At 40.0% G+C, this 26,888-nt stretch overlaps 5 protein-coding genes across 6 annotated transcripts; 3 read left to right on the top strand and 2 right to left on the bottom strand.

Moving 5' to 3' along the window:
- Positions 1-75: 75 nt before the first annotated feature.
- LOC130553195 (uncharacterized) lies at positions 76-3,923 on the bottom strand. 2 transcript variants are annotated; one of them, XM_057332013.1, is made up of 4 exons: positions 3,290-3,923; positions 2,901-3,043; positions 2,673-2,782; positions 76-1,766 (listed from the first exon to the last, which is right to left on the bottom strand). In XM_057332013.1, exons 1-4 carry the CDS (start codon positions 3,500-3,502, stop codon positions 688-690), a joined length of 1,545 nt encoding a protein of 514 aa, XP_057187996.1. In that variant the 5' UTR covers positions 3,503-3,923; the 3' UTR covers positions 76-687. The 2 variants fall into 2 exon arrangements, with proteins under 2 accessions (XP_057187996.1, XP_057187997.1); XM_057332014.1 differs by having other exon boundaries at positions 3,302-3,923.
- A 622-nt stretch (positions 3,924-4,545) lies between these two features.
- On the top strand, positions 4,546-11,336 carry zgc:158803 (LUC7 domain-containing protein). Its single transcript, XM_057332041.1, has 9 exons — positions 4,546-8,085; positions 8,561-8,655; positions 8,817-8,915; positions 9,164-9,274; positions 9,351-9,494; positions 9,577-9,753; positions 9,830-9,996; positions 10,129-10,260; positions 10,424-11,336. Exons 1-9 carry the CDS (start codon positions 8,025-8,027, stop codon positions 10,635-10,637), a joined length of 1,200 nt encoding a protein of 399 aa, XP_057188024.1. The 5' UTR covers positions 4,546-8,024; the 3' UTR covers positions 10,638-11,336.
- Positions 11,337-11,460: 124 nt separating this feature from the next.
- On the top strand, positions 11,461-14,478 carry pane1 (proliferation associated nuclear element). Its single transcript, XM_057332115.1, has 7 exons — positions 11,461-11,536; positions 11,809-12,037; positions 12,128-12,207; positions 12,362-12,460; positions 12,542-12,621; positions 12,766-12,857; positions 12,964-14,478. The coding sequence occupies exons 2-7, from the start codon at positions 11,981-11,983 to the stop codon at positions 13,105-13,107; spliced, it is 552 nt and encodes a 183-aa protein (XP_057188098.1). The 5' UTR covers positions 11,461-11,536; positions 11,809-11,980; the 3' UTR covers positions 13,108-14,478.
- Positions 14,479-16,901: 2,423 nt separating this feature from the next.
- mb (myoglobin) lies at positions 16,902-19,022 on the bottom strand. Its single transcript, XM_057332124.1, has 4 exons — positions 18,913-19,022; positions 18,227-18,312; positions 17,926-18,145; positions 16,902-17,613 (listed from the first exon to the last, which is right to left on the bottom strand). Exons 2-4 carry the CDS (start codon positions 18,307-18,309, stop codon positions 17,473-17,475), a joined length of 444 nt encoding a protein of 147 aa, XP_057188107.1. The 5' UTR covers positions 18,310-18,312; positions 18,913-19,022; the 3' UTR covers positions 16,902-17,472.
- Positions 19,023-20,396: 1,374 nt separating this feature from the next.
- Positions 20,397-25,970, top strand: rab1aa (RAB1A, member RAS oncogene family a). The gene is made up of 6 exons (XM_057332110.1): positions 20,397-20,611; positions 21,775-21,847; positions 22,133-22,228; positions 22,534-22,629; positions 22,774-22,905; positions 24,638-25,970. The coding sequence occupies exons 1-6, from the start codon at positions 20,598-20,600 to the stop codon at positions 24,833-24,835; spliced, it is 609 nt and encodes a 202-aa protein (XP_057188093.1). The 5' UTR covers positions 20,397-20,597; the 3' UTR covers positions 24,836-25,970.
- The last annotated feature ends 918 nt before the right edge of the window (positions 25,971-26,888 follow it).

Genomic DNA, 26,888 nt, shown 5'->3' with positions numbered 1-26,888 from the left:
TCACGTGAGTTTTGGGTTGGGGAACGGGGTTAGTCTTGTATTTTTTATTATACAAAATATTCCGCCACCAACTGTTGTATGTGGATATTGATATTAGTCCAGCAGGGGGCAGTAACGCATTTTGTATGTGGCATTGTAAAAGGCTGTGAAGAAGCGCAGTGTTTTTTTTTAGATGGCTAAACTTTTTTTCTTTTTTTTATTGAACATATTGCATATAATATACATCTACAATGGCATAGATAAATCGACATAAACAAGTATTAAGCAAGGCACATAAAGAAGAAAAAAAGACTAAATTACAAAAGAAGGATAGAAATACCAAACTGTATCTGGACTTTTATGACACATGAATTTTGTATATTGTACATCCACAGATCATTACAATAGAAAAACATTTACGTTAACACAAGTGTAAAAGACTACAAGTTTGGAAGGTTAAAGATGGGATACAAAATATTTTTTTCAAATAACTTGTGTGATAGGCAGACAGAAATCATGGCCATACAAGTTAACTGCCTAGTTACCAGCATTCAAATATCTTCTTTTGTGTTAAACTTAAGAAACAAACTGATATAGGTTTGGTACAACATAATGGTAAGTAAATGACACCGTTTTAATTTTGGGGCGAACTATCCCTGCATCTTTAACTGCAGTACTTTGCTGTCCCTTTGTGGTTTCTTCAGCAGCCTATGTCTGAATGATGTGTTGTTGGAAATTAGACAACATACACACCACGAACCATATCTCGTTTATATTTACTAACATGGAATTAGGGATCCTGCCAGATACTATTTTAAATTGTTTTACTTTGGCTATTGCTCTTCCTACGTGCACTCGATGTTTGGCTATTTTCTTTGTTATCTCAACATCCGAGACGGGCATTCGAAGACTTGACTTTGCAAACGGAGGAATGTTTAATTTAAGGCCAAGCTCCTTCGCGTCTTTCTCAATGAGAAACCCTTTATCCACCATGAGCCCATCACCTCTCTTAAGGTAGCCACACTGAAGCAGACCTTTCAGTAAATCTTTGATTTTGCACTCTCTAAATATCTCTTGGTCAGATGTCGATCCTGTGTAAAGTGCAGACGCAAACATAATGGAGCCACGAGGATCACAGACTATCAGAGACTTCAGTGTGTTCGTAGACTTATAGTTAGAATAAATCTCACATTGCACTAACAACGAGCTGGGCTTCTCTATCTTTATCTCTGTGCAGTCAAGAATTGCAAAAGATGTCGGAAATTCTGCTTTGTAGTCGTCTGGCATGTTTTTTGTTATGATGTCCCTGTGGGGCCAGACAGACACACCTAGCCTGTCATACATGAAATCGATCCACAAACTGAATAAAGTGCTAACGCTTTGTATATCAATTTGAAATTTGAAAGCAAGCTCTTCGAGGTCAAAGTTTTGTCTTAGTCTGATAAGCACTAGTAGAAACTCCTGACGTAGAGGCATATGGCGGGTGTGCCTGTCCAGTTTATCACAGTTCAAGGGGATGTGCGTTTGTGTGACTGTTTCACTATCTGGTAGTCTTAAAAATCTGCACAGCTTGTTGAACTCATCGTAAGTGAACCCAGTGCAGTATCTAAAGTAGTTAGGGACACTGCTGTTATTTATAGTCTCTGGTGTTAGTGGGTAAGGAGCCTGACAAGTTTGTATTTTCTCCCTTAGCAGGTCATTTTCTTGTTCTTTTTGAGCAAGAAGAGCCTTCAGTTTTTCTACTTCCTCTTGGTTTTCTCTCATCTGGGGTTGGTCATCTGTGCACTCTGTAAACGTAAGAATGAAATGATTAGAAATAGTGTTTTATTAACATAAACACAATGTAAATAACTTACAAACATTGCAATATTTGTTTCTTTAGTTGTGTGTGTGTGTGTGCGTGCGTGCGTGCGTGCGTGCGTGCGTGCGTGCGTGCGTGCGTGCGTGCAGCTCCTATTATTGGACAACATGTGGCTTAGATCCTCCCTATCAAACCCTACGGAATCTGATGATTTTTCAGTATTCCCTTTGCCATCACAGCCAAGCACTTTCTATACAGTCCTAACAAAAATGCCAAAGTTGATCTCAAACTCTGAAACCAGACAACAGAGCATCAACAACATCTGGCATTGTGTCCGCTCTCCTCGTCTTACTTCATCCTCTTTCAAGAGAATATACTCCAGGAAAGCAGACTACGAGCAGCTTGCCACCAGCATGCTGAGGAAGAAGACACATCAAACCACAGCGATGAAGCGAGGCCTGGAGCTTGAGCCAGTTGCTGCAGCCGGATACTCTTAAGTCACAGGAAACCAATGTGTGGCTTTGTAATTAATCCCAATGCAACCCACTTAGGTAAATCTCCTGACAGGAAAGTCCTTCAGTGCGGCCACGACAAAAGCTATGGACTTCTAGAAATAAAGTGCCCAGACCAGTACAGCTACACGGGTTGTAAATACCTCCAAAAGCACAGTGGGGACACCCACACTCTGAGAAATAATCATGAGTATTATTACTAGGTTATAGGACAGATGGAATGCCATGGTGTGATTTTTTTGTAAAATATGACAATGACTACCATCTGGAGAGCATTAACTTTGATGCAGAAATAAAAACGAAACTAGACTGGTACTTTTTTGAGCATTTCCTACCAGCCCTGTGTGGTTAGAGAGAGATCACTGCAACAAAACACATACCCATTTTAATGACCATAGTGCTCCCCTCTGTAGTAGTATCCTCCATTAATGATTCTGATGCCCTCTCTCCCGTAATATCCATGGAAACGCCTTGTAGATCACACTCAACTCTGTAAAAAATAATATGCTTAGCAGGTTATGAAATTTAAAGTGATTGTAATTTGTCATGTCATGTATAAAATAAAAACAGTGCATTGTAATTATTTGCTTGTTCTTTTAGAGAAATACTTGATGCTGTCAACTCGTTGTCTTTTCTTTCGTGGCACTGACACCATTCGCAGTTTATGCGGTCGTCTCGCAGGTGTAACGTCATATGTCAACGCTGGCAGAGGATCAGGGTGATGGGGTGTCGGCCGGCCGTCAACGAAGTGCTGGAGTTTAATGACAGAGGAATAACCTTGGTCACCCTAAATTGCGCCTTAATTATCTTAAAAGTAAATGAATACAGGACAGAACACAGAAATGTCAGGCAAAACTGTTTTAGGCTAGTTATGTTACGCTTTTAATACATTTCTCCGATTACGACTTCTAACTTATAAACATCTTGTAAAACATGTTCAAAATAAAAAACATTGTACTACACAGTTAAAAATGTGCAGTATATATAATTGTGTTACCTTTGAACATACATAGATGTGTTTGGCTGTGGAATGAATTTTCAGCTTGTCCAAACTCAGTTGATGGTGCGGCCGTCCACACAAACGTATCCATTTCATACACTTCTCCAGGTTTGTGGCAGGTTTGGGGAACGGATGAAATAGTATTTTGCCCAGCCTTTCTGGGTACCTACTGTCTGAGTTGCAAGTCCCATACGAGCACCTTTTCACCATTTTTCAGGTTAATCGCCGATGTAACTGTACTACGTCTGGTTTGTCGGACGTCTTTGTTTGTCGGACAAAATGGCGGACACTCACGGGGGCACACTATCGGCGTTATGATTGGTCAGATCGCCTGTCAATCAAACGGCTTGCGAAGGGTCAGTTGGCTCGCGTCAGAACGTCGTCACGGTAGTCAAGCAGTGATCGCTGCAGGTGGGAGGGGTTAACGCCACAAACGGCAAGTGGGAGGATCTTAGGCCGCAAGTAGGCTGGATTTTCACGCGGTGATTAAGGATGGCAGGAGATAGAGACAGTAAAACACTATTAAAACTTAAATTTTCATCGTAGTTTAAAGTTTTGTTACAATTTGTCAAAATGCATCAAATGAATATACAATAAAACGAAACGGAAAGTTTTTTATGAGCAAAGCACGTTTTAGTCCACCGGAAGTTCAATGCAACGTGAAGTTACGGCCAACATGGCATAATAAAAGTTTCAACCAATAAACACTTGGCAACAAAAATATCTTTACATTGATACAAAAATAGTAATTATGCCTATTCTTGTATTTTAATTTCAGAAATCTCTCTAAACCACTGCGAGCACTACAGTTTCTATTTATGTCACCAATTATTAAAACCATCAGATTGTGCTGCCCACTTGAGTTAGGTTTAGGGTTTGGGTTGGGGGAGGGGTTAGTCTTGTATTTTTTATACAAAATACAAAATATTCCGCCACCAACTGTTGTATGTGGATATTGAGATTTGTCCAGCAGGGGGCAGTAAAGCATTGTGTATGGGGCATTGTAAAAGGCTGTGAAGAAGCACTGTCTCTCTTCTCACAAAACGACTGTTCTTCCGGTTTCTTCAAAGTCCCGCCTTCCGAAACGCTCTGATTGGTAAAGATGATCAGGTCTGTCGTGATTGGTTCCCCGCGCGTGTGTGAAGATGTCCCACCCATACCATATCAGCGAGTTCCGCTCCTCAAGCTGTTGTGATTGGTCGGTGCCCCTCTCAGTGCACGTGTATAAGCTTTGGCTTTGAGCAATAAACAGTAACAATGGCGTCAACTTCACTTCATCAGTTAAAAACATGCGGCTAGTTCGAAGTGTAACGGAGGTCTGCTTGTACATACGCAAACGTCAATCTTTGTTAGAGATCGCGTTTTTTCTACTATGGCGAGGGAAATGACACCGGACCGGATGGGTCAGACCGGTTATATTAAAGGGCACATGTTTTGAAAAATTCACTTATATAATGTGTTAAAACATTAATACTTGTGCAGTGTCTGTAATCAAGCAGTCTAAACAGTAAAAAAATGTGCTCACTCCTTTTTTAATAATTTGCTTAATTCAAAAACCCTGTTGGTAAAAGCAAAGATTGAATTCTGCCGTTAATGTCGTCACTCAACGGCAAAGCCCGCCCAGCAGTGGTGACGATCTGCCCTATTTGCTTAGACACAGTCCCATGTGGGAAGTACAACAGTCGCCATCGTTAGATCGTCACTGGAGCTACACAATGTCTGCGCCACGGAGGGAACTACAGTTGTTCTGTATTAGGATGTACCGACCAGCATAACTGTCTCCATAGAATCCCGCAAGCAGAGTTATAGAGAACAGCATGGTTCAATTTCATTTATGAAGGCAATGTCCCGCTGAGAATCGGTAAAGTATTTCACGTTTCCGCCAATCATTTCACGCCGGACTGCTTCACGAATGAGGGCCAGTACAACGCTGGACTTTCAACGAGGTTGCTACTGAAACCGGGAGCAATTAAACACTTCGTGCCCAGTCCTCATATCCAGCAGAAGCCGTAACGTTAAGTATCACACCTCATATTGTTGCTGATTAGTCTTTCAAAATTGCCACTCTTAATGGGCTTGTTATCGCGCTATTTTGGTCATGTTGCTAACAATAGAAGTACAGCGTCTAACTGTATTTATTGACGCTGCCCTCACATGCTGTCGGGCTTATCGTAAACAATACGTAAAGTAAGTGTGACAGTACATGATAGAACAACGTTGAAAGCGTAGTATAACTGTAGTAACGCTAAATTATACCTGCTCGACCTCCATGCAGCATTTATTCTCTGGCTCTGTAGGCATTTTACTGCAATTCCCACACGAGCACCTGCACAGCGATTTATACATTATCATGACGGACCATGCTAATGCTTATCGATCACTTGACGAACGTTTATTTCACAATAACTGCAAAATTACAACTAACCATTCGGAAACGTCCTGTTCAATTCTTAAGGTTGTCACTTCTTGTGTCGATCTCCATCAGTGTCAGACTCCGGTTCGTACATATAGGGCTGAACACCACTAACAATTACTGACATTTTGATGTTTTGTTTTGGCCGGTAACTTTACGCATAAGCACGAGTTCCTGAAACTCCGCCCTCCTCTGGAGAGGGGCTGGGACGAAAAGCTCATTAACATTTAAAGAGATACAAGCAAATCGGTGCGTTTTTACACGCACTCAAAAACGGGCAACTTCAACATTCTATAATAAATGATCCGCTGGGTATTTTGAGCTAAAACTTCACATACACACTCTGGGGACACCAGAGACTTATTTCGCATCTAGTAAAACCATTCGAACAACCTCTCCTTTAATTGACACTAATAACAGAAGCGTTAGTTTTGCCTTTTTATATTGGACCCGAGTTGGATAATGAAACAAGCAGATTGACTAGGAGATTGCAAGCAGGACTTCAAAGGACGTTTCATAGAAGTGTTTTAGAGGTATGCGCACACACACACAATATCAGTGTGTTACACAGAACAGCTTTTACAGCCGATGTTAAAGTCATGGAAGCTGTTATTTGACCGTTGGTTATCTTAGAATGTGTGTAGCTGAATTCTTATTACCAGCTGTAGGACTGTGATGAAAGTGAAAGTAATTAAGCGGGTTGCTCAGTCAAATGTTTACAATCTCTGATAATCAAACACTACTCCAGCGGCTCTTCCTCTTCTCTGAGGAAGGCCTCGCCCCTTTTTGTCGTATTCCTTTGGGCGGAGGTTTTTCAAAAACTCGGAATAGTGACATCATGTAGGTCTACCCGGGAAGAGGGCTGTAGTCAATTCCAGCCGTTCTCTGTAGTCCTTGAAAAGCGAATTCTGTTAAAGACAGTATCTCGCTTGGCATTTAACTTTGAGCTTTATCCGTTTGCAGGTATTATTTATGATATAATAGCAATATTACACACTAACTAAAGTTTGAAAAAATGCGATCGCGGGGAATGGGATCTTTAAACACCATTATATGCTTTGATGGTTCAACTTTTTTTAGCTAAGCAGTGATGATACATTTACATCACATGTCAAATGGTTTGTTGCGCCCCCTCAAAAAAAATGTGCACCAGACGCCACTGTCCCAAACAATGTTGAATTGTGTGAAATATCAACAAATATACATTAATAATAATATTAAATATTTGATTGTATATTTGATGTGTGTAAATAGCTGGTCAGTATATATTTAGAAGCAATTATACAAACTAAGAGCATCAACATAAAAAAAACATAAAAATATGGCTGAATTCGAACATATACGTACATAAGTAAATATACAATCACTTACATTTTAATACTATTAATAATGCTATTATTAAAGCACAAGTCACATTAGCATTAGCCTGCATAAAATTACAAAAATACATTTCTGGGTCATTAAGGCTTTACACACTTAAAGCACTTAATTGTTCTTAATTTGTTCCAATGGGTTTGTGTATAATTTAAACATCTTTAAAAATGTGACAAAAATGGTTTATATAGACCCCTCTTATTTAGTATTATTTTTTCTAATAAAATAATTAACTGTATAATATATTGTTCTGAAACTAAAATAGCATTAAAGCAGATTTCCATTAAACATCCCAGCCGTTTTTATCCATTTATTGATGACGATGGCCTCACAACGGCCCGCCGCAACAGCGCCACCTACATGACATCACCGGCCGCTCGGCCAATCAGCGCTCAAGCTGTGCGACACTTCCTCGGGACCGCGCGCCGCGCGTAACTAAGCGGTAGCTGATCGCGCGGGTCGGAAGTCCGATTCCGAGAGGGAAAAAAGATACAAAAAACAAAACAACATTAAATAAACACTGTCAAAAGTTTTCGAAAATGGATCACGACACAGAATATTAACCTGCGGATTGATAAAGCAACGTTAGGGCTTATATATAAGCGCACATAAGGCGGATTCAGGGGCGCTGAGGCAGTTTACGTTAACGTTAGCTAATGTTGCTAACGCACGAGACCTCCTCACTGATCTCTGACTTGACTTTCAACTCTATAGCAATATATATTTCAGCTATAAACTCCACAGTTCGAAGGGATTTAAAATAAAGAAGGCGGGTGTGGATAGAGGTAGTTTTAGTGAGTTTACAGGAGGGGGTTCGTCTCGGTTTCGGCGGCCCGTGTTGTCGAGGCCTGCTGCATGAGGAGTCCGTTGCACAGGTTAAATAAACGAGCTCGAAATAAACACGTTAACTCATAAGTTTAAAACCACATCGATACAGAGGTGAAGATGTCGGCCCAGGCGCAGATGAGAGCCATGCTGGACCAGCTGATGGGCACTAGCAGAGATGGTGAGTCTTTTTTATTTCATTCACCTCAAATCGAAAGTTTATTTTAAACTGTGTGAATCGAAACTTTTGATGGATTCAGTCTGTAGTGATTTGTCACTTTGTGCATTTATGCGGTAAATGCTGATATACTGTGTAAGTAATCTTATGATTTATGTGACACGACGTCGTTGTTTTAAAAGTGTCGTGACATTTGGTTGCTTTTGGAAAAGCTCATGAATCTTATGACTTGATAGGAAGCGTGATTCAATCTGATTCATGTTCTTTCTTTGAACTCACTTTCTGAGGGTCCTCACTTTACTTACTTGATTCGATTAGAGTTTAATCATTCAATAATTATTCAAATGTTTTAATTTTAACAAGAGTCGTTAAGAATCATAATTCACATCAGTATGACGTGACGATTCAGTGAGTCGTTTGATGTGAAGTCCTAATGTTCATAATCTGACTTGGATGTTTTGTTCTTTTGTGTCCTCAGGAGACACAATGCGTCAGAGAATCAAATTTACAGATGAGCGTGTTTGTAAGAGTCATCTGCTGGAGTCCTGTCCTCACGACATACTGTCTGGAACTGTAAGTGTCCTTATAAAAATTTTGTTATGACATAACATCTGTTATGATATTTACTACTCTTTATTTAATATAATGCTCATTGGTTTGTCCGTTCAGTCATGTGATGTGACCTGCAAAGTTTTCAATCTTCACTGATGTCTCGAAACTGTGTTTGTACGCAGCGCATGGATTTGGGGGAGTGTGTAAAAATTCACGATCTTGCTTTGAGGGCAGACTTTGAGATCGCCTCTAAACAGCAGGAGTTTTTCTTTGAACTAGATGTGAGTATGAACCCTTCACATTCTGATTTTAAACCAACCTGTCAGACCACAGAACTGTTATATCTTTCCATATACATGTAATCAAGCAGAATATCTCTTTCATATTTGTTCTTATCAGGGTTTCATTGTCTTAAGTATTCTGGATTTACCCAAGTTTTAGTCTAAAATATAACCACAGTGTAACACCTTGAGCACAATATTTTAAATGTTTGTGCAAAAATGTAATAAAGTGTGGCGTCTCTCCTCAGGCCACGGAGCACCTGCAGTCCTTCATCGCAGACTGTGACCGGAGAACAGAACTGGCTAAAAAGCGATTGGTTGAAACCCAGGAAGAGATCAGCGCGGAGGTCGCCGCTAAGGTAAATTGAACTTATCTTGTAAAACTTTAATATGTAAATGATGGCTGTTGGGATTGGCTAACCGGCTCCCATGTAGGCGGAGCGAGTGCACGAGCTGAACGAGGAGATCGGGAAGCTGCTGGCTCGTGCGGAGCAGTTGGGCAGCGAGGGGAACGTCGATGAGGCGCAACAGTTGCTGGAGAAGGTAGAGAAGACTCGCACCCTGAAAAAAGAGGCAGAGGTCAGTGTTGAGGTCACCCGTCATGGTTTCCACAGTTTATTTGTGTACTTCAGATGGTTCTTGACTGAACGTTTGTGTGCAGGACATATATCGCAACTCCATGCCTGCCTCCAGCTTCCAGCAGCAGAAGCTGCGAGTGTGTGAGGTTTGCTCCGCCTACCTCGGCCTCCACGACAACGACCGCCGCTTAGCCGACCACTTCGGGGGCAAGTTACATATAGGTTTCATCGAAATCCGTGAAAAATTAGAGAAACTGAGGGTAAGTCAATGACGTGCAGAACTCGGTCATCGTGGCCTTGCACATGATCTCACAGACGCGCTGTTGTGGTCTCCAGAAAATCGTAGCGGAGAAACACGAGCGCATGCGGGTGAGAAGACGGGAGGAGAGAGACAAGGAGGAGGAACGAACCAGAGAGGGGGAAATGGAGAGAGACAAGGACCGAGAGCATGAACGTGAGCGGGAAAGAGAGAGAGAGAGAGACAGAGAGAGGGACCGTAGGAGGTCGGTAACCCTCTTAGATGACAGTTATGTTCTGTTAAAGTAATTTCTCATTTCTTGGCGAACAATATCGATGAGCTCAATTTTCATGTCTCATGACATATACTGAAATGATGCTGTGCGTCTCTTTTCCAGGGATGCAGGAAGCTCGTCTTCTCATCGCTCTCGGCGACACCGCGAGGATGGAGAGAGGGAGAGAGAGAGGAAACACAGACACAAAGAACACCATCGTTCTCGCTCCCACTCGCATAGAAGCAAGAGGAAGAGGTACCCGTTAGTTTCACTAACATCTACAGTTAAACAGTTAAAGTTAAAATGATTTTATATTCTTTTAAAAGTGGGGGGAAAACTTTTTGTGGTGTGATATTGAAAAAAAATGTCTTCGGCTTTAATTGGCACACTCATTCCTTCTTTAATTCTTTCTTTCCAGGTCATCACACACGAGAGATCAAGAACAATCTCAGTCTCAGGAAAGAGGGAGGGAGAGCGGTCCAGAGGAGAAGTGGAGAGATAACGGACGACGGGACATAGAGAAAGAGAGATCCCCCTCCACACCGGTCATGAGCCAAGAGCGAGAGAGATCCGTCTCGCTGGAGAGAGATCAGCGCTCTAGCTCCGAGGAGAGAGAGTCAGGCGAGATCTAGAAGAGAGATACTTTTAAATACTGTAGCTTCTGTTTCCCGTTCTGTACATACACACAAACACTGATCTGTCAATAACCGGATTTGGGTTTCATCTGGTTATTAATACATCAGTGAAGCCGAGCGGCTACGGAGACAAAGCCAGCACAATGTTCCGAGCGTTTGTGAGTGAGATCAGCCTCATATTTGAGATTCAAAGAACGCCTCTGATGTAAACACCACAACACCAATGTGTTGCATGATCTAGTTGGTCTAAATTAGTCGGCAAACCAAAAGAATAATTGATGAAAGTACAGCGAGGTGGAAGAGAGTAGTTTTTGTTGAGAAGAGGAAGATGTGGATGAAGGAAATACTGGCTTGAATTACTGAACCAACACTGAAGATGTCTTGTTCATCCTTTTAAACTGGCATCCTTTTTTAAATCATTTTGATGTGGATATTATTTTTCCCCTGGTTTATTTTGATATGGATATAAACTCAGCTGTACTGCGCAGTAAGCAGAATGTCATTTTTTCCCCCACACAAACCAAACCACTCATTTGTCACAGAACCGCACACATTTGTAGCTTGGCTTACATTGCGAGCAAACTGTCATGGTACCGTTTAAATTGCAACATTTCTCTTTTTATCGCTTTTTCGTTTTGCAGTGTTGAGAGGCTGTTTTGAGGCTTCTTGCCATGCCATTATGCTATGAAACAATAAATTTGTTGCTTCGATTGTTTACGTGAAGTGTTTCAAGCTTTATTTCTTTCTAAAGTTATTTTGATTTGTGTCAAGTTGTATATAAATGTCAACACTAGGTTTGCAACATAGGCAAAATGATGCACAAGACTGACAGATGTGATGACATCCGCAACTGTAGTTCATTATGGTGATGTCACCGGATCTCCAAAATACATCAGGTGTGACTTATATATATATATATTCTGTATAATTATGAATTCAAAACTTTTATAACTGCCTATTATTGTGTTCAAGTGATTTATTCAGACTATGCAATAAATTAAGACCATCTGCCCCTATTAATACAATCCCCCCAAAAATTAACTTTTTACATAAAAGTTTATATTAAATAATACACTTTAACTTTTTTTAATACCGAATTAAGTAAATTAACTTCTTATATTTATCTAGTTTAAAATAAAAGGTCTTTGTGTCTGTTCGTCCGCATGAGGTCGCTCGAGCGCTCAGCGGTCGATGTGGCGGGCAAGTGACGTCACGCGTGAACTTTGAAAAGAGGCGCGAGGAAGAAGCGGCGCCTGACTGGAGAAGAACTCATAAATTTATAAGAAAAATCAAACAGAAGGACGATAAAATAAATGAATGTTCGTTCAGATTGAAGCAGCATGGCGCTCTTGACACCATTCAGTAAAGTCCCTGAGCTGAACACCGCCACCATTCTCGTGAGTGTTGTTGTTGTTGTTGTTGTCTAATGACGTGACGTTGTGTTTATCGTGACGTTATAACATGAGATCATGTTTTTACGTTAATAGCTGGTTGAGATTGAAGAACAGCTCCAGTCCAAACTGGCCGATGTCATAGTGCATTATGAGAAAGAGTTCAACGTCAATGTGTGAGTGTTACATGCATGTGTCTATGTCTATCTGTCTATTCTGTTTGTCTATCTGTCTATAAGATTATATATGGCAAATCATATATTTAATACACACATATGGCTATATGTTATCATGGCTGTATTTAAGGCATGTGTTTATGATTTCTTTCAGACGGCTGGCCAGGAAACTTCCTCTGCCCGTTGAGAACAAGGAGTCTCGACCACGCATTGATTTAATCGTGTTTATAGTGAATCTGCTGTCAGAGCGCAGGTACATCTGTAGTTTCCACACACGCTGCATATCATGCTTTCGCAGGACACGTGGAGTGATTTTATTTCATTCTCTCTTTAGTCTTCAGTCTGTGGAGAGCTCTCTGAATCATCTCCACTCCGACTATTTCCTGGGCAAGGTGTGTTTTCTGGTAACAGATGGTGAGTCGTGTTTGTTTTTACATAAATAGGGTACACATTAAATTGATATCCCTAAAGCAACATACGGCACATTTTCATCGGAAAATACACAAGAAACGGTATGACATTCACAATTTCATGTTTTGCTTTTGTGTATGTGTTCAGCTCGCTGTGGATCTTATACTCGGGACCGACTGGCCAGTGTCAGAAAACTGGCTGCTTCACACCAGTGTCCTGTTATCTGTGCTGAACCCAGGGTAAATGCACACAAACATCACTGTAAACGCACACTTCAGAACGACCAGACGTGCGATACAGGAAGTAACCCGTCTTTCTCTCCTGCACACACACACACACACACAGACAGCAGATGGCGTACACGCAGCGGCCGCGCGTCTTCTCAGCATTCTGAAGGTGTCTGCGGGGATGTCTCCCATACCGACCACTGCCCTCTATCTCTCCACTCTGACCCGCTGCTCTGCGACCTCTGACCTCGAAGAGGATTGATCCCAGTTCAGCTGAAACACTGAATGAATTAGTTTTGTTTTAAAAACTCTGGTTATGGCTGTTACTTGATGCACTAGTTTAAATGTCAGATATTCTGGTGGGTTTGCAGATATGGAGAGTGTTTTAAAATGATGGTCCATGAATTTTAGCTTATGATTCCTGTGTGTTAACCTGCTTTTACGGAGACCTCCAGGGGGCGCTGTTGGGAAACGAATGCATTGCCTGTAACATCCTTGTTACATTTTTAAAAGCAGTTTTGTAATTAAAATGATAGTTTTTCAGCCAAATCAACTTTATGCTTGTGTCCTATAGATAACACTTTATTTTTCTTTGAGTTTTGGTTTAATTTATAGGTTGAGTGGGTTGACAAAATATCTTGGTATTGCATCTAGCCTGCAAAGTATGTACCATTAATGTTGTTTCTTTGTTGGCGTGTGCCTTTTTTAATTACGTCATTCTTATTGTGGCACATAATATCAGTGATTTGACATTATGTGCAAACCCAAAGTATACGTGACTGGTACATCCTGTGCCATATAATGTGCTTACGGTTTGTGCAATGTTACTTTGCTATATTATCTGATTTACGTATGGGTAAAATCACATGAGCTTGGATTGAAGGAGAGGTCAGACGGATCTCTAGAAAGACTGGCCCCCTAAGTAACCGCTCGCAACATCTTAGCATTGTAGTAACTCTTACACAGGCGAGCAAGACTTTCCTTCAGAAGGTTTGAGGGCTATCATGAGTCTTAGATTATGTGAGAAGTTCATTGTTAACTTCTCATCACCGTGTGCTGTAATGGGGTGCACTGCAGTAACCCCGTCCTCGTTTACACCCACTAGCTCCTTTCCTCCCGCGTTTCCATGACAACTTCACCTGTTGCAAACCAATCCTATCTGTAACTTGAGTCTTCAATAATGGCCGTTCTTTGCGGCGAAATGACAAAAAGGTCTGCTGATGTTCTACCTGTGCTACTACAGTCTTCCTCTCAAGCTTTCCGTCCTCTTGCTCGTGACTGACCCCGTTTGACAATCTCCTCACTGACCACTTCACGCACAAGGTCAAACCCCAGATATCCTCTTACCCCACGAGACATGAAGCACAGCTAACACTTCCACATTTAAACAAACGTCGTCAAAATAAATAAAAATGTCTTTCTCACCATCATTCTGTTTTCTTTGGCATTTTAAATCTTTTAAAGCCATACATGCGATTAAGACAAACCCGTTTTTATATGAAGAGATTTCCAGTTGTCGTATCTGATTTTCAAAGTTTGAATAAATATGAATCAATGTAGTTCATGAGTCATATGAAGTTAATAATTTATTTTATGCATTTGGAACTCATGTGTGTTTAGTTACAGAAAGTCACACACGAAACACCAGTAAACAGTAACTGGTGTCATTTTTAGGTTTCTTTAAAAGATTTTTCAATCCAAACTAGTTTTGAGAAAGTTGACTTTCAGTAAAATATTGTTTTAACCAAAGTTACTTTTGTATTTGTGTTGTGTTTTAAGCTTAGTGGTCAGTTTGATTGCTTCTAGGAAAGCAATTCTTTGTTAAATGGAGAGTTCACCCCAAAATGAAATTTCTTAAATCATTTACTCACCTTCATGTCAAGCCTGTGACTTTTCTTTCTTCTGCACAAAAGAAGATATTTTGAAGAATGTTAGTAACTAAAGAACATTGACTTCACCACCGAGACATTTCTCAAAATATCTTCTTTTTGTGTTCCACTAAAGTAGGAGTCATATACAGGTTTCGAACCCCATAAGGGTGAATAAATGATGACAGAGTTTTTATTCTTGGGTGAACTATCCCTTTAAAGACTTTTGGGTGTTGTTCAAAACTGCCTCTCATTAAAGTCCTTACAAACACATCTACAGTGCGACCATATCTCTAGAGACCTGCTTCTGTTCCGCAACGGTCACACTCGACATTCTGTTACTGAATAATGCAGACGATGTGTGTGTACGTGTTCACATGCTGAGTGACGGGCAGACCAGGACGAAAGGGGATGCGTTCCTCACGGCACGTACCACTTTCTCTTTATAGTCCTGCCTTTATAGGCCCAGGTAGGTTAAAGTTTCTTCGTCATGGGCAATTTGTGCTATGCTTCAAATAATAATACAGCTTGTTCAGGAGAGCTGTGATATTACTTTTAGAAGTGATCAGACTTGGGTTTGTTGTGTTGGTTATTATCGCTCAGCCAATCCTCCTTAAAATCTTCTCAATGCCAAGCTTCAGCTTACACTCCCAGCAATACGGATAACATGGTTAATACAACGCTAAAAATGTACTTGAATTAAGAGCAAAGACATCAGATGGACATCACTTTTGGCCACTAAAGTTCATGCGGACGCTTCATTTTGGGACCTTTGCATGCCTGTGGTACAGAGAGTCTCCAGAGATTTCAAGATATCTCAGTTTTCCTGCCTTTCAAAGCAGATACTACAGGATGACACTGAACTTCCCTGGAAATTACACACATACACACACATTTACTCAGGAGATGGTTAAAAAGACCTCAGAAACCAGATGCTCTCCTTCAGCAGACCTGGAGAACAATGGTCTTATTGTGGGGGAGAGACGCGGCAAAGCACAGGCGACTCTAGACTTACTCAGACGTTGCTCATTCACAGCTCAGGAGGATATTTGGTATTTAAGTATTAACTTTGTCGCAGATATTTTACTTTAAAATGCTCGGGGGGATACAAAACAAACACAAACGAGACAATTTATGAAATACAGTAAAAGTATCTGATAACTTTGAGAATATCACGCGGGCCCACTAAGGTTCTCTGTGGTATACCCCACCCTTTTGGCCCAGGGACTCATACAATTTAACACTGGCTCTACATCAATAAAAGCATCTATGATCACATACTTGCGTGCAGGATGCTTCGGGTCTGACAGCTGCACACATGTCAGACCCGTGTGCGATGTGCGTGTGTAAAATCTAAAAAGAGAGGTTGCAGATCTGGGAAGTGAGGTCAGGTCTCACTTGGCTTTGACCTTGGTTACGTGTCGGACAGAAAGTGACTAAAGAGACGAGAGGGAAAGTAAAAAGAGAGAGTGAGAACAGTGACTGTTGTCACGTCTGATTTGATGAAACAAACCCATGGGGAAAAGTGCTCATTACACACCAGTCATACTATTATAAACTAAAGCTTGATTATGTGATTAAAGCAAACGTTAATCTCTGCTCGGTAAACAGAGTTCTGCATACGTGCGGTCATTTAATTTGGCCACTTCTGTGGCTTTTCGTCACGTCCACAAACCTATGATAAGACCCTTGGAATGAGATTTGGTGGCTGTGGAAAACGGCGAGTGACTCTGTGAGTATGTGCACGGCCGCAGATTAGCTCCGCTAATAATGTCAAAGTTCAGTTTCCTGAGGATAAAGACTTATCAGCAAGACTAGCATGACGAAAAAGGAAAGTGTTGGGATTTAACAAGCATCCACAACACAGTTTAGGGGCTCATTCCAGACAAGCCAAGCAACTTTACGAACCACATGATCAAAAACTAGATTACCATAAAACACCTACTAAACTAACACACAGTCAGACAAACGTCTTGAAAGGTATTGTGGTGTTGCTAAGTGAGATAATATTTTGCTCATAATAGTTTATAATTGTGCTGTAAGTAATCATATTTTATCATTCACTGCACTGCTCCATTTGTTGTCCTGTGTTTGTGCGTCTAGGAAACATTTAGAAGGCTGAGCAGCTATTATGGATTAATGAATGACAAAATGAGTCCTTGAGGTGAATGACAAATAAGAACCGCAATTCAAGTTTTTATTTCCAGCAGGAAACTGCTATGTTTATTGATAAGTGTTGATTTACAAAACATACTGATTTATGACGCATGCTAATAATTGTGAACAAAATTAAGCATATGCAGAGCGCAGACAGAGATATGGCCTGTCAAAACAAGAGAAACATCCTTTGATTCGAACATTTTCCTTTTAATGTAGTCACTTTTCAATCACAGTGATACTTCAATTGAAACAAATGAACAAGTTTAGTCTGAAGATGTATATTAGGTGTAGCGTGCCGCTCCTCCTGAGACCCTAACACACCTTAAAGACACAGTCGCCGACATCATCAAGATCATGTGACGTTCCCTACTCGATCAAAACCAAAACCATTCAAATCAAACAGGAACAGCCATATTTTTGTTTTAGATTTTTCAGCGTGAACAATGCATTTAAGGCAATTGTTGTTAGCTTGCTTTGTTAAGCCCAGTAACATCTATTGTGATAGCAGTAACATGACAAGCTCTTTTGCTAACAAAACTGCCCATTTTCGTGCATACTACGCCCTACTGAGTTTGCGATTTTCAGAATTTTGGTCTCATTTAACCAGCATATCCGATTTCTTTATAGTATCCGTCGATGTCACCGATGACGACATCGAACACTCTCCTCAGAGCAGCCTGACCAGCCCCGTCCAGCCCCGCTCGCTCGGCCATCAACTGAACTATGATTTCAGTGATCAGCTGGAAGAGACAAGCGAGCCATGAGAAATCACTTTTCGACACTTTTTTATCTTGATATATCAAATGTTTATCATTTTGGGTTTAAAAATAATCATTTACAATTTAATTTGAGTTGAGTTGAATGGCAGTTTTTACATTCCAATACAAAGGAGATGTAACTATAATAATGCAGCACAATACAGAATTATGCAGACTCCTAAAATCTTATTATGGGTTAAACAAGTCTGAATGCTGCCTTCATATACAGCCTATAAAGTCAGCAAGGCAACATACTAGATACAAAGAGCAAAATGTCAGTGAAAGTCAGGTTACCTTGAAGTTGTTGAGGGGTATCTTATGGTTGTTGGCGTGGGTGTTGGCCAGCGGTTTGAGGATGCCAGCGTGATCCCCTTTGGCCTTCAGCAGATCGCCCAGTTTCTTCAACACGGTCGCACCATGGGCCGCCACGGCCGCGTTTCCCGCCAAGTCGCCCTGAGCGATGCCAACAAACTTCGGGAATAGCTTCAGAGTCTCCGGGTGCTCCTGAAACAGCCTGGAGATTGAAACATGGAGAGAGGACATCAATCAAGCCAGATAAACATCACGTGTTCTGTCTGTTTGGTCCCATACTAACCGGGTCAGAACTTCTCCTCCATGGGCTGTGTAGTCGGCCTCCATTGCGCCCCAGCATTTCAGAACCAGGTCAAAGTCAGCCATTGTCTAAACGCAAGATCAGAGATGTCCTTATGTGTATGTGACAGAAAAGTTATCGGATGTTATTAGGCAAGGACGTTCGTGGGCAACTGGTCGCAACATATTGTTTTAGTTAGTAACCAAAAAGAGGATATTCAGTGACCCAACATTCTGCATGATACGACCTAATGTTTCCCCGGTTTCAGACTCCAGTGATCTGGAGCTACTGAATGACCTTGAGGATGTCATCTGAACATTATAAATCTCAAAACTATTACAGCTGTCAGTGTATTGCACAATAAATCATCTATATTTATATTCCTATTAAACGGATCAAAAAGTGACTTTAAAAATCGAAGTTGTATTTATAAGCTTTAATATCTCATCATCCTTTTTACATTTATTTTCCTTTTGAGTTAAACTTTAGTTTTTACATTTGTTTTTCTTTGGTCAAATTCTGCCTCAAAATATAATTAACGCTATTCTCATTTATTTTGTTAAAATAATACCCGATTTGTTGCTTGAAAACATTTGAAAATATTAAAATACCGTTTTGCTGTAAAAATAACCGGCAGTAATTCACATCTTAACGTATAAAGTATTTGAAAGCTCAGCCAAGCTGCTTACCGATATCAGCGTCTCCTCTGAAGAGTCTTGTGTTTTTGGGTTTGTAAAGGTCTCCAAATAACCTCATGCCATCACTGCATCAACACATTACCTTTTATACAGCTTCTCTGTGACATCACCACCTCTCACCTGTCAATCACACTATTCCTCCCCAGGCCTGAATTGTTAACCTCGCCCCTTAGTGTTCCTCAGCAGTAAACACACACACACACACATCGGTAGTGAAAGTGGACCGGTCTGGGAGCTGATGCTCTGATTGCATCTCTGAATTATTCCACAAGCTCCGAACAGTGAGAGTCTTTGTACGAAACATTTGCACAAAGTATTGAAGTAAAGAATAAACTTGGTGTTATTTTAAGGTCATATAATTCTGTTTTGATTCTCATCCTTTAGTTTGTACCCTAATGTTTGGTATCCAATATTTCAACAGTTAATTGTTTATTATGCTACGTCCTCTGATCTCTCATCAGTCTGGTGTGGGTGTGAATGGATTGACTTTCAATAGGATCTAGGTATTTTTTGCTCACCGACACGTGCTTGAACAAACACAGGAAAGCAGTAGCCTCCTCAAACCATAAAAGCATGAAGACCCATCGTTCTATTGTCATTTGGCAAGACTATCCTATCACGCCCCTTCCCCAGTCATCGGACGGGTATTAATAGTATCGGTAGGGCTGCTTTTGTGTGTGTTTGGATCAGGGAAGAGCCCTCCGTTCAGACTGGTTCAAAGACAGGTCAAGATCAGCTTCCACTGCTGAACTAGCCCAACCCTTATCAAAATAAGATATAAATAATTCATAAAGATATATATCTGTAGGCATAAGCTTTGAACTGTAGAAACCCTCATAAGATTGTTTGGAAAAGACTTAAATTTGGTGAAATCGTAAGAAGAGATGGGTGAGTGAGATAGAGACCTGAGAAATATGAGATTGTTTGTGCACTGTGGCAGTCACCAACGAGTTATGCCAAATCATGAGACTCTTTCAGGACGCGCGGTGATGTGTTTTGTATTCTTGCGCCCTCTAGTGAGCAAAGTGTAAAGGTGAGACAGGATGTCGGGCGGAGCTTCATGTTCGTACGTTTTGTTCTGAAAAAAAAATCCTCATGTTGATGGGCTACTACTGTTTAGTTTAAGTGTGATTTAAGGTTTAAAAAATAAATGTGAAAAGAAACGGATGCATTTTGAAATGCCAATTAAACTGAACACGAAGATCGGCATCGAAAACAAACCGTTTAAATGAACGTTTCCATTTGTGGCAGAACAAAAGTCTCCACATTGAGGAACGCCGTCAAATAAGTTCATCCACATACGCTCTATATGACTTATATATATTTGTAAAAAATCACACGTAATTCACCCCTAACAATACGATTTAAAAATATGAATTTGATGAATTATTAAAACGACAATGCAGTCTACAATCTATGAGGACTTTTATTGTGGCGTGTGGTGGGGTGAAAGCTATTCTTCATCGTCTCTTGTTATTCACACTTCACTCTCGAGTAGCCATTTTTGAGCTGTTTTGGATCGCGGTTCCGTTCGTTTCTCTCTGTCGAACCGCTTTTATTACCGAAAAACAACGTATATCTACCGCGAACAAGTCTCGAACCAGAATCGCGTTTATTGCGGAGAAGAAAACCACAGAAAGATCTCATAAACCGGGGGATTTGGTGTGCTGGCCGTCATGAATCCTGAATAGTAAGTTCGCGTGAAGAAAATCGCTGATGACACATCAAACACATCACGTGCTGTGCTATAACATTATTAACAAAGATCTTTTTACTATTAATAAATATAAATTTGACGTCTGTGCTATCAGAGAGCGTTGTTATTATAAAACACAGTTGTATTAAGAGATCACACGACCGACAACCCTTTACATTTGGTATAAATGATATATTTTATAGGCCTATATGCATTACTTTTGTGATACATATGTGTCATTTGCAGTAATATTAATGTCATTTAAATGTCATGCGGTTTCTTTCGAGCTCTAGCTCTCTCTGACACACAAAAGTGCCACGTCGTTGAGTTAAGAATTAAACGGATGTAATGATTTTATGAACTCTAAATCGCAGAGAAAATCTCATAACTTTAATGAAACGCATGAAATATTAATTGAATAGTCGTGGAGTTCATTTCGTGTTCATTTCATGTCTTCCGTTGTGACGAGCTGTTGGGAAATGTAAAGACGTGTTTTTTCAGTGCCATTCATGTACAATATAAATAACAATACAATGAGTGAATCTTATATGTCAAAAAACAATACAGGGTGATATTTTAATATAATTTTCATAATACTTGGCACACTTCCACCCAATTATTTAAAAAAATAATACAGGCGTTTCCGGAGCAATGGATGAGAATCACATTTGTGAATAACAGGCATTTAGTGCAATGTGTGATTCATAATAGATCATTCGATATGGGTTGAGACATGTGGGGCGTAGAATAGATCTTTATTCTCATGATTATTTTTTTACTAATAGTTGTAAAACAAAAAAATATATATTTTTGTGTTAATCGTTTATCATTTTTAGCTATTTTATCTGCATTTCTTTTCTTTTATTAGGTATGTAGGTTTTATTTGTTTCTATTTTAGTATCTCTTTTATTTATCCTACTTAAGTTGAATCAAATATGTTTAGGTCTATACTGTATTTGATTTCAATGAACAGAAATGGTTTAATAGTTTCGGTTAACCTATAATAACCCTGACATGGGGTCATGTGACGTCCTGTCACGCCCTTCATTTGCTTGTCCCTGTTATTGTGATATGTGCACGTGTTGTGTAATAAGACATACAGATCGGGACACATGCTATAAATGTTTTATTAAGCGCTGACAGCTGTTTTCTTGCAGTGACTACCTGTTTAAACTTCTGCTGATCGGAGACTCTGGCGTTGGGAAGTCTTGCCTTCTGCTGCGATTTGCTGTAAGTTATTAGCCTACCTTTAAGAAACCGCTCGCACACACATGTCTGGACAGATAAAGGCTGGGATTGCACAGGTGTGCCGTGATCGGGCGGTTTAGAAAGTTGATGTTAAAGCCAAGGGGAGGTGTTTAATTTGTTTGTTAAAAGCTTACTAGAAAACATGCATTATTTTCAAGGTTCTTTTGGGTGGTGCTTAATGCCATACTCTGAATTATACACGAAAGCGATAGTGATTACTGAATGTCTTATCTGTTATTGTGTGGATGGGTGTGCCTGCTTCCTCAGGACGACACATATACAGAGAGCTACATCAGCACAATCGGAGTGGACTTCAAAATCAGGACGATAGAACTGGATGGAAAGACCATCAAACTACAGATCGTAAGTACTGATGCTTGAGATATCAATTCATAATGTGTTTTTCAGGTCGGTTTCTGTCATAAGAAACTGCTGAGTTACGTGTCAGTAACTTTTTTGCCACTTAGTAGCAAGTTAAGCAGATTTTCCACAACTGTCCACCTTAAAAATCCCCTCACTCGAGGTGTCTTACCGTCACGATAACGTAAAAAAAAACGTTGACCAAACATTCGTGTCCGTGGGCTTGTGTTGTGTTTCTATTCTTGTTGTTATAAATTAGCGCTAAATGTATGTTGTGTGAATGTTGATGTGTTTATTTTTATCGTCAGTGGGACACGGCCGGCCAGGAGCGATTTCGCACCATCACGTCCAGCTACTACCGGGGAGCCCACGGGATCATCGTTGTGTACGATGTGACGGATCAGGTGACCAAACATTCCATTGTCATAGCAACACCAACGCGCACAGCTCGTTGTGTGAAGAGTCGGGTGCTGTTTTGTTTGTATGGAAAGCACTATTGTTTGTTTTGCTTTAGTGTATGCTTTCTTCTGGATGTGTTTCGTTTGCAGGAGTCCTTTAATAACGTCAAACAGTGGCTTCAGGAGATCGATCGCTACGCTAGTGAAAACGTCAACAAGCTCCTGGTGGGAAACAAATGCGATCTGACCACGAAAAAAGTTGTGGATTACACAACAGCAAAGGTGCGCAAGATGTCCCACACTTTTAGAACGCAAAATACAGCGCTGTGTTGTCATGAGGATTTGTTCATGTGTATGAATGAGGCAGGGTGATGGCATGCAAACATGTCAACTCTATAGATTTTGCTGTGACGTTTTGGACCTAGTAGTAGGACTGGTAATCTGTCTCATCAATTTTTAACACGGGGAAGACACACACCGTCGTTCCACATAAAAATACTTTTATGTGGTTTTGACATATATTAATCAATTATTATTCAGCATTATCTTATTTTAGATTGATGATTAAAGCACGATACCTTTTCTGATACAGAAATTAGAGAATAATTCATGGTTTAAGTCTCTAATGAATACTTAGGCTCTCTCTTCCTGCTAGGTCAGTGTTACTGTGAAAAAGGAATTCTTATCATCATCTACGAAAAACATCTTCTGTTAACACACACTCTACCCTTGAGAAGTTTAAGTATGTGTGATTGATTTGTTTTAGGAAAGTGAAAAAGAGTGGGAACTCATGAGACAGACGTAACGTCATGTTTTAATTACATGCCAGTCATCTTTGATAATCTATAGGACTATATGTCCTGTCTCATGACTCCAGAAGTGTTTGAGAGCTTTGTGTTCTTGTTTATCTATTGATAACCAATCACGTGAGCTTGATTTACCCAAGTAATGACGTAGTTAGTTGGCTCTGTTAGCTTAAATACTACTGCATTTGGGATGTAAGGCAGGTCGGCCTGTGGAACTCCTGGAGAGTGCTGAAGCTGACTTCTGCTGGCAAAACTACAAACTATTTTTCTTCACTAAATTTAATTATATTAATTACATTCCTGACTCTGAATCTGCTTTCATCTTAACTGGTCTACGGGTCTTTTACTGTAAATCCCCTACATTCCCTTTCATTGTTTGCTTTCTTATCATAAACGAACACGTTTTATTGCAATATTAATATACCTTATGGTACGGCTGCACGATTATGGCAATCATTATTGTTTATGTTATTCCCCATGATATTGTAATTGCGATTATTATTATTATTGATTTAACTTGCATTTAAGTATGCTTCAAAATATTTTAAAACTTTCTGTGAGGCAAATGCATTCCGTATTCTTTATATAAACATTCTGCTCCTGAAATAGCCTACTTGATTACCGTTGTATAGTCTCAACAGGTCAACATTTTACACATTCAACATCATCAAAAAACGATGTAATAACTCGTATATCTGTTATTTGTGACCGCTATAATTGGTCGCGCATCTGTAAAAGGATGAAAACTCGTACAAACACGCTATAAACGCACCCCTTGCGCATCCATTGTCCAAGATTCATACATTAAAAGGCTGTTTTTGGATCTTAAGCACAATATTATCACTTATAAGTGTGTATACTGGAAAAGCAAGAAAACACACATTGAAAGTACTTGAAAAGTGCTGGAATTTGACTTTGTAAAATGTGTACGAACCTTGAATAGAATGAAATGGAAAATTTAATGAGTCGTCGATTTAAACAAGGAAGATTATATGAAAAAATTCAATTTGGCACTAATATATCAGCCCCTAATTGTGTCCATGAAGTAAGAAATAAGTATGAATAGATTCAATTATGATCTTAAATTGTTATTTTTATACAAACTTGTTTTAATTACATTTTGCCATAATAACTATATTGGGATATATTAAGTTTCTGTCGTACTGCCAACTGCCCTTTAAGATTGATTGTTGGTTTTTGTCTCTCAGGAGTTTGCAGACTCTCTGGCCATCCCGTTCCTCGAGACGAGTGCAAAGAGCTCCACAAACGTGGAACAGGCCTTCATGACCATGGCTGCCGAGATCAAGAAGAGGATGGGACCAGGTGCCACGGCAGGAGGAACCGAGAAATCCAACGTCAAGATTCAGAGCACACCAGTGAAAACATCCTCTGGAGGGTGCTGTTGAGGCTCCGATTACTTAAACAAGAAAACCAACCTACCAATAACAGCATCAAGATGACCGTAACATCACCCACCAAATGTCACAGCTGAACGAGAAGGCAGAGAGATTGTGCGTGTGTTTAAAGTGTGTGTGTGCGCATTAAGGACTGAGAATAGTCATGAATGATAATGAGAGGATCAAATTTAACATTGCCTGATATTGTATCATGCATGCGAATAGCTGCATGGCCAGACAAACAAACACGTTCCCAACGGTTTAATACTAAATTTCGTGACAACCTCAGTCTCTTCTTTAGGTCCATTTAGACAAATTTCCAGCAGCACTTCGGACGACGTTCTATTTTCAACATTTTTAGAAGACCATGCTAGATTTGGCTTTGACCATCCTCGCTGGAATTACTAACCAAGGACTGGACTGTGATGTCATTGACATCTGAATTTTGGGTTCCGTTACTATGGATCCCATTGTGGTTGCTACGGTGACCTCTTCCTCAGCTACTGCCTTCACTTAGAGTTTGGTGGATCGTTTGCCTGTCTGGGCATTTTTTTTTATCATTTGTATATTATTTTTATTTTTTGCATTTCAAGATATTGGTCCTCTGAACATGACTACAACACTTCACTAGTCAGTAAAATGCATCGATCTAATTTGTGGTTTCACACTAGTGTGATTCTAACAGCATTATTTGCGGGCTCATTGATTTTTGTGTAATAATAATGAAAAAAACTTGGATTTGACACACCAGCTGCCCATTTAAAGTAATTCAAAAGTCAAAATCTAGCTTTTGTGCAAGCAGTGTAATATATATCCTGTATATTGGATAGTAAATCTGTCAACATTTGTTTACCAACAGCACAACAGTGTCACTGTAACAGCATTGCTGGAAGGAACTATATCAGATTAATGTATAAATGTATCTATATAAACGTAATCACTCACACGCTGATTTCATTGAGTGACAAATGACAGAAAAACAGGAAGTGACATCACGGAGAATAGTTAAATATGTTAAAAAAAGCAATTATCTGTTTTCAAGGCGAAAATGGCGTTTTTCTCTTGTACTGTTTTTGTTTTCTTTTATGTCACACAATGTTTAACTATGAAGGAAATGTTTAATAAAAATGGTTTTAACTGGAAAGTTTTGTCATAGTCACGTTTTATTTGTTTCATTTATCAACATTTTGACATAATAAATAAACAGCATCTTGGTTTGGCTCATTGTTTCCGCTTGATTGTAGTGTTAGCCAAAAGCCGGTGTTGCTTAATGGTGTTGTATTTTGCTGGAGACAAATATTTAATTGGGTATTTATATTTTTATCAGCTTCTTAAGAAGTTATTATAAAAACAATATGGTTTGTTTGCAGTTGATACTGACAAAGTTAAAGGAAATCGCATCTGGACGATCTCCGTAATTTTACGGACATCACCCCTGAGCGAATTAACTTTCACAGTACCAAATCCTTCACAGACATATGTCCTGAAATGTAATCCCATTGGGTATAAAGGCGTATGCGATATTGTATAATGTGAAAAGTCGCACAATGAAAGCAGACGCACAATGACATGCCTGAACGGTGCAAGCGAGCATTGGACATGTGCACACACTCCTGCAGAAAGAGACAGCTGTCTTCTGCACGGCCTGCCGGGGTCAGAGGTCAGGGTCAAGGACAATGCGGCAGCACATGAGCGTGTGCGTGTATTGTGTTTTCTTGCCTTTATTTTATTCTTGGTTGCTGGCAAACAAAGACCTGGGGTTCAAGGGGAGGAGTCATGTGTGGCAGCTGTTTAGGGACTGGAGAGATAAAGATGGGGGTGGATGGATTGAGGATGAGGGGGACAAAAGTGAAAATGTCAAAATTATAATAATCATAAATTGATCATGCAAACCTCTCTCTGATCGTCTGGATGAATAAAATCGTGTATATTAATCACTCAAGTGTGTAGTATACATAGAAGTTACCCAAGTCCTCTACTACAAATGCATGCTACACTCCCAGAAAATAGTCACACGTGTACTTTTATTTCTTACTAAACTGAGATAAAAGTTTCATAACTC

Source organism: Triplophysa rosa, linkage group LG4, assembly GCF_024868665.1.
Source record: "Triplophysa rosa linkage group LG4, Trosa_1v2, whole genome shotgun sequence".
Taxonomy (NCBI): domain Eukaryota; kingdom Metazoa; phylum Chordata; class Actinopteri; order Cypriniformes; family Nemacheilidae; genus Triplophysa; species Triplophysa rosa.
The sequence above is the reverse complement of the archived record's forward strand: the minus strand, read 5'-3'. Positions and strand labels throughout refer to the sequence as shown.

Coding starts and splice junctions, on each gene's coding strand:
- zgc:158803 (XM_057332041.1), top strand. CDS start 8,025: ATGTCGGCCCAGGCGCAGATGAGAGCCATGCTGGACCAGCTGATGGGC. Junction 8,656..8,816: donor ACGACATACTGTCTGGAACT/GTAAGTGTCCTT, acceptor GTTTGTACGCAG/CGCATGGATTTGGGGGAGTG. Junction 9,275..9,350: donor GCGCGGAGGTCGCCGCTAAG/GTAAATTGAACT, acceptor GCTCCCATGTAG/GCGGAGCGAGTGCACGAGCT.
- LOC130553195 (XM_057332013.1), bottom strand. CDS start 3,502: ATGGTGAAAAGGTGCTCGTATGGGACTTGCAACTCAGACAGTAGGTAC. Junction 3,044..3,289: donor ACATCTATGTATGTTCAAAG/GTAACACAATTA, acceptor ATTAAACTCCAG/CACTTCGTTGACGGCCGGCC. Junction 1,767..2,672: donor CACTATGGTCATTAAAATGG/GTATGTGTTTTG, acceptor TTACGTTTACAG/AGTGCACAGATGACCAACCC.
- rab1aa (XM_057332110.1), top strand. Junction 22,229..22,533: donor AGACCATCAAACTACAGATC/GTAAGTACTGAT, acceptor TTTTATCGTCAG/TGGGACACGGCCGGCCAGGA. Junction 22,630..22,773: donor TGTACGATGTGACGGATCAG/GTGACCAAACAT, acceptor TTTCGTTTGCAG/GAGTCCTTTAATAACGTCAA.
- pane1 (XM_057332115.1), top strand. CDS start 11,981: ATGGCGCTCTTGACACCATTCAGTAAAGTCCCTGAGCTGAACACCGCC. Junction 12,038..12,127: donor TGAACACCGCCACCATTCTC/GTGAGTGTTGTT, acceptor TTACGTTAATAG/CTGGTTGAGATTGAAGAACA. Junction 12,208..12,361: donor AAAGAGTTCAACGTCAATGT/GTGAGTGTTACA, acceptor GATTTCTTTCAG/ACGGCTGGCCAGGAAACTTC.
- mb (XM_057332124.1), bottom strand. CDS start 18,309: ATGGCTGACTTTGACCTGGTTCTGAAATGCTGGGGCGCAATGGAGGCC. Junction 18,146..18,226: donor GGAGGAGAAGTTCTGACCCG/GTTAGTATGGGA, acceptor TTCAATCTCCAG/GCTGTTTCAGGAGCACCCGG. Junction 17,614..17,925: donor TACCCCTCAACAACTTCAAG/GTAACCTGACTT, acceptor TGTCTCTTCCAG/CTGATCACTGAAATCATAGT.